We start from the raw sequence: 12,174 nt of genomic DNA, 5'->3' as shown, positions 1-12,174 counted from the left end.
TGCGAAAACAGCTGGAGGCCTGCTGAAGGTCTGGATTTACAATGCTGGAAACAAACAATTCTACAATCTAATTCTCAAACAAGTGCCGAAAGCTGCCCCAAGATAATCACCCCCTGGGGCCTGCGGCCAAACAAACAGTGTAAAGATGCCACCACAATTGTGTTGATAACGGTATAACCTTAACTGCCATAAAAATTCCAATCTGCTCCCACGATTAGATGCTGAAGCCTATAAGCAAAACAGCTGGGAGACCTCCACTGAAAAGTGTAAAATATTTTTAACAATTGATCAGGCTAAACATCAAACACTGAGACGTGGTTCCCCAAAACACGTAGGTAAGCCTGTTTAACTTGTAAATAAAGACTGTAAACATGCACAACAGGCTCAACCCATTAGCATGACCACTCGGCCATCCATATGTAAACTGCATCTTAGGTGATGATAATAAAAAAGTGTGTAAGCAAGCAGCTGCCTTACAAAATCGTGAGGGAAAAGGCGCTGTTGTAGAGTACCATAAAAGAATCTAAAACTTAACTGTCAAAGATGAATCACAAGGCAAGATCATATGGATTCACTTGTACCATCTTACCAACTTATGCTATATTAATCTCATTGTCAAAGAGGCACTCTGCACTGAAGATGAACTGGACAAACAGCCAGCAGATGTAAATAGATTAGAACAGGACTGCTATTTTCTATCAGTAACGATCATCGTAAGATGGGCGTCCACTTGGCCGATCATAGGGCCCAGAACGATCTCTGTAACTAACTTCATAATGTACTGGCCCACCACTTCCATATCGTCCACCGTATCGGTCATTGTCTCGTTCATATCCACCATCATTATCCCTACTATAGCCATCACTATAGCGTTCTGACCCATACCGATCACGTCCATAGTGTTCTGAACCATACCGATCACCGCCTTGGTCCCGATCACCGTAGCGCCCACCATAACCTGGGCCAGCACCGCCATAGCGGTCATTTCGACCACCACCACCATACCTAGGAGGAAACCGACCACCTCCTCCAGCAAAGGGACATTCCCTAGCCCAGTGACCAGGTTTCCCGCACCTGAAGCAGTCATCTCTACCGCCACCTCCTCGTTGATACCCACCTCTACCACCACCATTGCTGTATCCACCCCCATATCCATAATCTTCCCTGCCTTGCATTTTAGGTTTAGCTTCTGTGACAGAAATAACTCTCCCATCAAGCTCTCCGTTGTGAAGATCAGCTATTGCATCCTCCATGCTCTGCTCATCTGCAAAGGTGACAAATCCGAATCCACGAGGCCGTCCAGTGTCCCTATCAAGCATCACCTGTGATTCAAAGGAAACCCATAAATTGACTATACAAATGCATAAATACAACAAGCACTAACCCCTCATACTTCGATTTCTGATAAACCATCCACTTCCCTTACGAAATCTCAAATGCTCCAAAAGAGAAGAATTATTCTGGAGAACGTGGGGCAAATAAAACAGCCTTCAAGTTCTAGGGATCTTAAAAAAAGTTGAACTGGGCCTAAAAAAATCCTCACGGTACCCTCTCTCAGAAAATAACTAGCGAGTGCATCTCAGATACTCAGCTGCATTATACTAGCCAAATTATGGCTTATTATAAAGAAAAGGTCACCAACAAAAATGTAGAACAACCTGGCTCATCTCTGAATTATAGATATTAAAACCAAGTGAAAATTTTACTGTCATAATCACTTTTGAGCACCAGGAATTCCCGACTACATAAGTACTTCTATAATTAAGCAACGCTTGAACACATAATAATAAAAATAAAACTTTCCTGAAGCAGACAAAACAGCCCAAGGGCGCCGTAAAAACTCCATAGATGTTGAACACAACGACACATGATGCAATAAGCTTGTACATTACCGATGGGAAAAGTCCGACACATTACCGACAAAGTGTAGCACAGGAATATCGTTATCCGCTTACCTTCGCTTCTACAACCTTGCCAAACCGCCGAAATGCTTGTTCCAAACCCTTGTCGGTAGTATTCCACGACAAGCCACCCACAAACACACGATAGTCCTCAAAACCCGCCATTACGAGTAAAAAAGATCTATGACATGACAAGAGGGACGTTAGTTTATTGCAAGCCCATGAAACGGCGGAAGCAACCAGAAGAGCTAATTCTCAAGATCCAGGAGAACAAGAAGAAGATAAGCAAAGAATTGGGAAATTAGAGAAGGATGCATGAAACCTAATACGAGTGGGGATGGCGTTACTTCAGCTACAAATCGCTGGGTTTTGGCTTAGGTCCATTTTAAGGCTCGCCTTGGTTACTTCTTGTTGGGTGCCTTGAGTTCGATCCCCTACCACACCTCATCGACGTTAACTAGATTTGCGGGCAGGCACTCTTTTCATCCTGAAGCAAGTAACTACTAACTCGAAATTGAAGCCGAATCATCAATTGTTTAAGGAAAAAAGAGAATGAGTAAAATAGTGGACATGAGACACGACACAAGGTCCATTAGAACCCGATCTTCCCTGCAAATGTCAGGGGTGGTGATTTATTATTGATTATGTGATGTCCATATTTTGGAAGCTGAAGTCCAACAAATACATGAATAAGGCGATACAATAACTGATCCTTGTTGCAATTTTTACAATATTGTCACATGGACTACAAGCATATGAATAAAGGTGTAGCCATTCTTCAAAATGCATAAGAAATGATTAACTACCTCATGTCCATGTGGCAATGCCCTTAGGTTTTATAACTTGGCCCTCCTTTGGTCCCTCATTGTGGGCGAAGAATGATAGCATGTTAGAGTGTTGTGCACGTTCTGAAGCATAAAGAGAGAGAGAGGGGAGCGATATACTTCTCTCTCTATCTTTACCCCACCATCCTCTCCCTTCTCCATCCTTTTGACCTTCAAACCCTTGCTACCCACCCCATCCTACTCAACTTCCAAGCGGGGTGTCGGGTCATCATCACTGAGTCCACCAATTACCCATAGGATGATGACGTGATGCAACTAGCCAAGCCCAATGAACTCAGGCCATGGGTATGCACTCCAAACAACCTCCAAGCCAATATTAACTGGATGCAGACCTATGACCATGCCTCATCGGTCCAAATGCAAGAGCATCTAGTTGCATATCGCTCCACCGCCTGCCATCCCCACAGCATAATCATTCTGTACAATCGAGTGCTACAAGTTCTCCAGGATTCTCTCGAGTCCTTGGTCAACAATTTGAAACAATCCACGTAGCATATCTTGAAGAAGTCACCGAGGAGGAGGGGCAAGAAGCCATAGAAGTTTTCAACTCCACTGCCCCACCCACTGAAATCCCACAGCCGCCTTTAGCTGATCTCGCCCAACCCCCCAGCAAACCACCCATCCCACCCCCTCCCCACCCCCCTGTACAACCCTCCCCGAGTACTATTCCAATGCCTCCAACACAAGCATAGCATGGGACCTCCCTGTCCATCTCCTCCAACACCCTTGTCGACCTCCCGGAAGAGGCACTCAAAACACTCCTCAAGCCGGTGAATTTTGCACATACGCCCATCAACATGTCTCCCACAGGGACTACTGAAGAGGAACCCACGCCTATGGACAACGACGATGTACCTCCAACACCCCCTCCTCCTCGCCCGAAGATGTTTAGTGGAGACTTGATCTGCAGTCCTTCCAACATCTGCCCGATAGTGTATTAATGCATCACTGGAAGAAGCAGCTCGAAGGCTCTCACCTCCACCTCCACCTCTATGAATTTGCCCCCTTACCTAGTTTATTACTCAGTCCTTCAATGACCGAAGGTGGACCCATCTCTGAAGTGCACACGTGGCAGATACCACCTTGCTCTCGAGGCTCTTGTCTCCCTCACCAACTCCGACACTGGCCTTCAACCTCGCTAGTGCATTTCTTTTTTGAAGAAAAAGCAGTTTTGGCACTACTATCGTAGTGCACATGTCGACTGGCGGATCCACCCCTTGTACATGCCCATGGAACACCCCTGGACTGGGGCCCACTTCCACAAGGTCCAACAAAAGGTCCCCAATATTTTGTACAACTTCCCAAAGTATAATTTTCCCAAGCAAATGACCCATAAGGGATTTTGCTTCCGCATCTAGTCATTTAACGACACTATTCCTAACCCCACGGTCATTGCAGCTGTCCACTTCAATTGTCTCATCCTCTTGCTCCTCCGTGATCCCCCCACCCACAGTCAGTCGATTGACGAATTGTCTTTCAACCCTGACATCGGCCCCTCTCAATTCTAGGACCTCCACCTCTACCTTCGAGTCCGCAATCTCTATGGCCATCACATTCACACGTACGAGGACATGCATGCCACCCACTTTTGGAAGTTTCGCTTGTGCTTCACCTAGATCACCCCCCGCCAATTAGACCACTACACAATCGTACAGATGGTCCTCTCCACCCACCAATAGGCAGGGGGGCATGTTAATAGCCACAGCCATAGAATGCACAGTATAACCGCAAAATGCATGGTAATGAGTGATTAGAGGTGATTAGGCTCATGATTTACTTTAATGGACACAACCATGGATGGCCCATAGTTACGGGCCTTATGGGTTTTGAGTTGCAAATGGCTCAAGATTGACCTCGCCAATCCAGAGCCTCAAATGGCTTAGGACAAAGGCAGGTGCCGGAACCTCCCAGATGGACGAGGTTAACACAAGCGCTATTTGGGACCTGAACAAGAGCACCCCAATTCCCAGATTATCCCAAGCTCTATTATATGGTTAACACAAGCACTATTTTTGACACACATAGAAGCGTAACAACAAGAACTGCAATAGAAAGAGGGAAGGAAAGGATAGAGAAGATGCCATGGCACCCTATGGGCCTAAGAGCTTTGTGAATGTAAAGAGAGGGAGAGTGCAAAAAGGAAAAGAGTTAGCCCTCCCTTCAAAAGGTGACATGTATAAAAGGCCAAGTGGTTGACTTTGGTCTTCATTGTTGTATGCACAAGTTTGGAATACACCCTCTTCTCTTCCAAGAGTGTCTTTGGGTGTTCTCTTGTTTCCCTTGTAGTGCATTTGTGTTTGCCACTCCATCCCCCTTCACTCTACTCTTCCCTTCTTCCCTTCTCCTTCTCCCTCCCTTCTTCCCTCTCTTCTCCCTTCTCCCCCTTCCCTCTCTCTCGTGGAAACACATTGCAGCAATCTAGGAGCCGTCACTTGCGGATGGCTCGTTTGCTCTCACAAGGAGTAGCTTGGAGTGGAGGCTCCAATGGCAATCCTTCAAAATCCCCATGACGTGTGAGTCACCGTTGAGACTGCACACTCTTTCTCAATGTTGAATTGATCCTAAACCTCTTTGAACCTCAAATTCCTAGCAAGATTTCTCAACCCTATCCTCCTTTCACACCTTGTAAACCTTCCCCCACCTCCACCTCCACCTCCACCTCCACCTCCACCTCCACCTCCACCTCTACCTCCACCTCCACTACCACTCATGGTATTCCATTTCCCGCCTCTCGTGCTTCCATGCTCTCATTTCCCCTTCCCCCTTTCTCTTCCCCTTTCCCCTCTCCCCTCTCCCTTCTCCTTTCTCCCTTTTCTCTTTCTTTTTTGTCTTCCCCTCCTCTTTTCCATCTTCTCTGCCTTCCTCTCTCTCTCTCTTTTCTATCTCAACACCCCCACCCGTTTTCCATCTTCCCTTCCATTTTTCTGTCTTCCCCCTTGTTTTTTGTTCCCCCCCTTCCATCCCCTCAACCCTGCCCTTTTTCTTCATTTGCCCCTCTTTTTTTTTTTTGGGGGGGGGGGGCGAGGTGTTGGAAAAAAGGTTTATTGTATTACTTCTAGAAAATATGTACGATTCTTAACCAATCATTAAGAGCCAAATTTCCCTTCTAAAAGGTATATTGGTTGACAGTGATAACAAAAGAGACCCCTCTAGGGAAGTACAACAGAAAGGCCACTAAATAACTAGTTACTCCATAGGCTCCCCTTTGATAGGGAAAGGAGGAGGCAGAACTTGTTGTTGCAGGTCTTGGTTGGTGACTTCACATTGAGCAAAGAGCTGGTGGTGTTCCTGAACTTTAGAGTTGATATGACATATCTCTTCATTATAGTTGTGTATGTCCTGATCAAGTAAGAACTTAGGCTGAGGCAAGAGGAAAAATAGTCAGACAACATGCTTGTAAAACTAATGAGAAAATAGTAGATTTGCATCAATGAGCTCTTAAACTGGTAAGCATTCCTTGAAATCCACATGTGCCATAGTGCATGTGCTCTAATCCATGTCCAAGTGGCATGATGATTCTTTAGAGCATACCCCAAGAGAATTGCCTTCCAATTAATGGCCTCCGCTAGTTTCATTTGAACAAATTTCTAGACCCTTCTGGAAATAGGGCAGGAAAATGAAGAGATGAAAATTATCTTGCTGTTTGTCTGGGTACTTCTTATAGGTACCATCCCCCTTGCCTATCTTGTAACTTCTACAATTTGTCCAGACACCTTTGTGCATAATAAGCCATAAAAGAGTGGACATTTTTTCAGGGATCCTTTTATCCCACAATAACCCAAATCTATATCTCCATTTAACAGAGTTGTCAAACAGCTTCGACTTGTGGTTTAGTATAGGATAAAGCTTCTCTATGCTATCTGCTAGGGTAGGAATTGGTAAAAGATGTGAAGATATTATCCAACTAAACTCTCTATCAAATATTAGAACTTTGCCCCTTTCCTAACAATGTCACCCTTCCCATAGCTCAAGTCTTCTCTAAATCAAAGCCTGATCTTGGTTGGAAAGTCTGAACTCTCTTCTAATTGTACACCAAATTTTCCACCTAAATTGCTCTCTATCCCACAGCTAGTCCCTTGTTAGAAGTCCTTTCTTAAAAAGATGCCAAGCCTTTAGCACCTCCTCGTCATTTAAAGGATTATTTTTGAAAATGGAAGAAACCCATATAGAGTCTATCCTCATAAAGGAAATTTTTGTAGTGAAGACAAGACATGCTTTTATGTGCTCAAAGGCAATCCACACAGATCTCTAGAGTTGACTCCCTTTAGTTGAGCAAGTCTCTGGGTTGAAGATAGCCGAGAGCAAAGGGTAATCTCTCCGTTTGGGTGCTCTAACAAGTCTGAAAAACTTGAAATTTTTGAGTAATAAGTTGGCCCACCAATCTCTATCAGGATAGAGATTGCTTTAAGAATCCAAGAGGCTGCCAACTTATAAGAAGCTTGCTCCTAAACCCCCTTCACTCTTGGGCCTAGTACAAAAGGACCATCTATTGACCTTGGAGATTCTTCTCTTGGTGTCCCCACAAGAAAGATATGCAAGTCTAATAAATTTCTCCAAACCTAAGAGAGAAGGGCACCAACAAGAGAGGTAGGAAATGGAGATAGGATAAATATAGTGGTTTGAGACCACCCTCGTCCTAGTTAGGCTAGCTTGAAACCCCCTCCATTTATCAAGTTTGTTCTTAAACCTTTTTAGGAACAATCCCATCTTTCTTTCAAGCTGACCTTGAAGCCATACGAATACCCAGTAGTCTAAAAATCTGCCCTTGGGGAATATGTTTACAACCCTTTTCTTTGAGTTGTTCATGAACATTGCCAAAGACAATAGCAAATCCCGGTTTCATATGATTGACTTTTGAGCCAGAAACAATACAAAAAGTGTCTACACATTTCAAGGCATTTTCTATGTATTGTGGGGATTTGCAGATTGTGAGATTTGTGTCATCTGCAAGCTGTTGTGTCACCAATTGATTTCTAGAGGGTAATTCAATTCCTCTTAGAGCCCCTTTGTCAACCTGATTCTTAATAAGCCAGCCCCGAGAGAGTTTGCAACAATAGCATACAAAAGTGGTGCCAAGGGGCATCCTTGTTTGATAGAACGTTTGAGAGGTAGAGGTTGAGATATTTCCCCATTGATGCACAACTTTACAGATGCATTAATGAGAAGTAGCTTCACAAAAGAGGTAAACTTTTGCCCAATGCCTAAATCTTGTATAGCCTGTACCACGAAGTCCCAATTGAGTCTATCATAAGCTTTATAAAAGACATCCTTCCTTGATTCTTCAACATGTGTGCACCCTTTCCATAGGTTTATATCGCCTCAAGGATGTGTATGCCCTCTTATTTTTTCCATTCCCCCCCTTTTTTCTTTCCCTCCCCCTCCCCTTCCGTTCCTCTTCCCCCTTTTTGTTCTCTCCTCCCTTTTGTGTTCCCTCCCTATCCCCTTCCCTTCCCTCTCCCCCCTCGCATCTTCCCACTCCCTTTCTATTTCCTTTTGCCTCCTTTATTTTTGTATCTTCCCCTTTTTCTGTTCCCTCTCCCTCCAATTCGATTCCTTCTTCCCCCTTTCTATTCTCCCCCCCCCTTTTCCATTCCCTCCCCCACCATCCCCATCCCCCTCCCCTTTCATTCCCTCTTCCCCCCCCATCCCCCTTTTGTTCCCTCTTCCCACTCCCTATCTATCTCCCCCCTCGCCCAATCCCCCGCCTCCTAGTTTTGTTTGATCAAGAATCAATGTTCTCTTCTCTCATTCCTGACTACCACCTTGTTCCCTGCCATCCTTTTGTTCCCTACCACCCTTTCTATTTGTGGAAATTTCCCCCTTTTGTTCGCCAATTATGTCTACCTCTCACCTCCCCCCATTCTAGCCCACGTCCTTGCCATTCGATTCTATCCCTCAATCGTCTCATGTAACTCTCCCATTCTCATCATTCCATTGCACTACCATTTTTTGCCTCTTACGACTCTATTTTCTCTAAACCCCCCTCTGCTATTTTCCTACCCCTCCTCATCCTAACCCTACCCCCCGATTGTCATGTTTCCACCTCTCCCCATCCCCAAACCCTACCCCTCAAATCTTGCCTCCAGAGGGAGCCATGCCACCCAAACACCTGCATTAGCCGCTCAGCCCCTTGCACCACCTGGACAACACCCCCCTACCCCCCCCATTTTTTTGTTTTACCCGCCCTCCTTATTCTCGAAACCCCCTCCCCTCTCTCAACCCATGAAACCCCCCTCTCATGGCTAGCAAGAAGTAAATTCCTTCCTTTCTTATGTATTTCACATCTTTCTCTCTCTCTAAAGATGATGTGCAAAATCTTAAAAGCTAATTTCAAATAATAAATTATCCATGTATAGCAATAAAAACAATATCAGATGTGTGTAGATCCACAATAGAGACTTGTGTTCACAATTCCATTTCACAAACCCTTTAAAAGTAGGAATTTGTCCATCCTTTAATACAACCAAACTAGAACTTGATGGGATCATATAATGCTTTCTTTAGCTTGCACAAAAGTGCTCTAGTTAAAAATTTAAAGGTTGCTTGACATATAGTGTGAAAGTTTAGCCATTATATCAGTTCCCACCTAAGTAACTAACAAAGGCGATCAACATCCGAATAGCTATGAGCTTTTTCTATCATTAAGAATGTTACTTAATAATGTATGCCTTCAATTCAAGAAGAACCTTTCCTAGTGGTCTTGTGTTTTTTTCCAAGCATTGGTTATGAGTTACAATGAACACTATGATTTGTTTTGCTCAAATATGCATTAGGTTGTCTAGGCTTTGGGCTATGCAAAGGAAATACGCCTTCAATTCAAGAAGAACCTTTCCCACTAGCCTTGCATTTTCCCCCAAGTGTTCGCTATGAAATGTACTGAACACTATTGCATTTAGGTTGCCTAGGATTTGGTCTCTATGACTATAAAGAAAATATGCCTATTACTAGATGGCCTAATGAAAGAATCTACTCATTATAGGATGGATTCATCATGCTCATAGCCCTCTTTGAGGATTGCTCATTCACAGCAGTAAAGGTAAAAGAATTGCAAATGTGAACTCATACAAGAGTTCCTAGTGCATACTTGCCAATGGGTCTAAACGGAATTCATAGAAGAAACATACTTTTTTGATTGCTTGATTTTCTACAAGATGCATTACAAGTAGCATTGCCACACTTGGAGACATCCATCCTTTGTCTTCTCCACACATACCCCTCTATCCTATATTCACAATTGTTTTTAAAAACACATTATAGTGTAAATAATTGCTCTATGTCTACTTCGAACACTCTTCGAGATCATACTCATCCACAACCACTAAACAAGGACTACTCCTAGCACTACACAACTACCATCCACACTCCCTTAGAAAATGACTACATGCTCCTCAAGTATTCTCCCTTCATCATAGTTGGAACATATTCTCCATGTTGGGAGTCTCATTGTTGATATAAACAAAACCACTAGTAGCAGATACCACCAAGGCTATTGGTAGAATCTCTGTGTGATATAAACCACTAGGAGATACCACAAGTCTATTGGTAGAATCTCTAAGTGAAATTGTGATAATCTGGTAAGATATAACTTAGTCTGGCACAAGACTTTAAAGCATGAAAAAAAATTTCATGTCTCATAACATTAAAAGGTATGCCATTTTTCATAGTGAATTTGGATGCAGGTACTGTCTAAGAAAGCCTCTTTCATGGATTATTCCCCCCCCTTTTTCCTCTTCTTAAGAGAAATTTCTATGGCATCCCCAAACTCTGACTCATCTTGTGCATTGTTTCTTGATTTTCAACATGTGCACGTTTACGCCTTGCATTGATAGGATCCATCAACTTAACATTATCGTCCATTTGAATGCAATCATCACCTATGACATTAGTCCTTAATATAGAAGGATCTACCACCCTCATCACCTTTTGTAAATGTTCACACATCACATGGGGGACACGGATAAGACAAATGCTGAGAAAAGTTTCTTTATCTAGTATCATATGACAATATGACAATATTTTGCCTTGCACCATCCTTTGCCACATAAACATAAATGAGAAAGGATTTTACCAACTTATGGAGTGTTCTTTCATTTATGTGCAAGAGCTCAAGAATGAGACATTCTTTAACAAACATACATGCCAAAATAAATTTATTTAAGACTTAATCATTCCTTCATACAAGAAGAAGTGAAATATTTTTCTAGAAGAAGTTAATCTTTGAAAAACACATGAGAAAGAACATTTCATTCATTAATATATGTAAATAAAACAATTTTAAATGCATACATATGCAGAGATGTAGGAATGATTTGAGACAATGACATTAATTCATTTATATGCTCAAGTAAAAGGACATCACAAATATGATTTCCTAGATTTTTATCTTTATTACTCAACACTTCAAAAAAATCGAAAATATATTTGTATATCACCCTCTACAATGCAATTTGGAAGAGAGTGTTAAAGATTGGTGTATATTGGACATGAGAAAACCTAATCCTAACCCCAAGGATAACTGGATATGACCTATTTTTCTTCATTTTAATGTTAGTGCACAGTTAGTGCTTGTGTGCACTCTCTCTCATCCCTACTTTCTAATATTCGTGTCATCCATGCAACAATAATTATAGCATTGTTCAACAACAACAATAAAATTCTCCCAAAAATGTGATGTTAATACAAGACTCCATAAAGATACGACCAAGGTATTTGACTAATAGAGCTCTTTGTAGCATGCACTACCACTTGAGGAGGGCTTGCTAATGAGCTTACGAGCATGTTTAGGTGGGGAGATGTAATGATGACACTTCTTGTCCTAAATGACTTTGAAATGTATCTCCAAAAATTCAAGAACACACCCTCTACCACTAATGGGTTCGTCAGACAAGGGAGCCAAAGTATTGCACAAAGTGAGAAATACAAGAAATGTAAGCATGGGAGAAGTCAAGAAAGAATGAGAGGGTAGGCCAAGCAAGATAGGGGAGAAGGGGAGAGAGAATGGAAGTAACAAAAGAGTGGGGCAAGAAGACAGCACAAAGAACAAAAAGAGAGGCAAATAGCAAAAGAAAGCAGAAAACAAGAAAAAGGAGAAATGAAGCAATTCTGTAAGTTTGTAGCATAGAGTTTAATGCATAACCAAGCCTTCAAAAGCAAGGCATCCAGCTTGGGTAAGCTTGAGAACATTGTTTGTGATCGGAATGTAATATACCTATCTTTAACGAGAGGCATCTATCTTTAACGAATGTAATATTGCTCTCAAAGGCATCTATTGGAAAGTGCCCTTCATGTTCATCCTTGCCTCCTAAGTTTAAATATTTCACATCTTTTGAAACCAATTTCTTTTACTTGGTCTCCTAAGGGCCTAAAAAAGCAAATCTAATGGCCCTAATTTATGTTACTAAATATGTTGCATGCACTGTATTCCACTC

General features: G+C 42.6%; 1 protein-coding gene across 2 annotated transcripts; it reads right to left on the bottom strand.

Annotated features, from left to right (window-relative positions):
- Positions 1-666: 666 nt before the first annotated feature.
- On the bottom strand, positions 667-2,389 carry LOC147900095 (glycine-rich RNA-binding protein RZ1C-like). 2 transcript variants are annotated; one of them, XM_087376927.1, is made up of 3 exons: positions 2,224-2,389; positions 1,956-2,082; positions 667-1,322 (listed from the first exon to the last, which is right to left on the bottom strand). In XM_087376927.1, exons 2-3 carry the CDS (start codon positions 2,064-2,066, stop codon positions 699-701), a joined length of 735 nt encoding a protein of 244 aa, XP_087233053.1. In that variant the 5' UTR covers positions 2,067-2,082; positions 2,224-2,389; the 3' UTR covers positions 667-698. The 2 variants fall into 2 exon arrangements, with proteins under 2 accessions (XP_087233053.1, XP_087233052.1); XM_087376926.1 differs by lacking the exon at positions 2,224-2,389 and having other exon boundaries at positions 1,956-2,203.
- Positions 2,390-12,174: the final 9,785 nt, after the last annotated feature.

Source organism: Dipteris shenzhenensis, chromosome 7 (genome assembly GCF_047967505.1).
Source record: "Dipteris shenzhenensis isolate YYH24624 ecotype China chromosome 7, Dip_SZ_1.0, whole genome shotgun sequence".
Taxonomy (NCBI): Eukaryota; Viridiplantae; Streptophyta; class Polypodiopsida; order Gleicheniales; family Dipteridaceae; genus Dipteris; species Dipteris shenzhenensis.
This window is presented reverse-complemented; position numbering and strand designations above follow the sequence as displayed.

What these genes read in the sequence shown, in the direction of transcription:
- LOC147900095 (XM_087376927.1), bottom strand. Translation starts at nt 2,066, where the DNA reads ATGGCGGGTTTTGAGGACTATCGTGTGTTTGTGGGTGGCTTGTCGTGG. An exon ending in GCAAGGTTGTAGAAGCGAAG is followed by an intron (nt 1,323 to 1,955) that starts GTAAGCGGATAA and finishes TTTGAATCACAG; the next exon opens with GTGATGCTTGATAGGGACAC.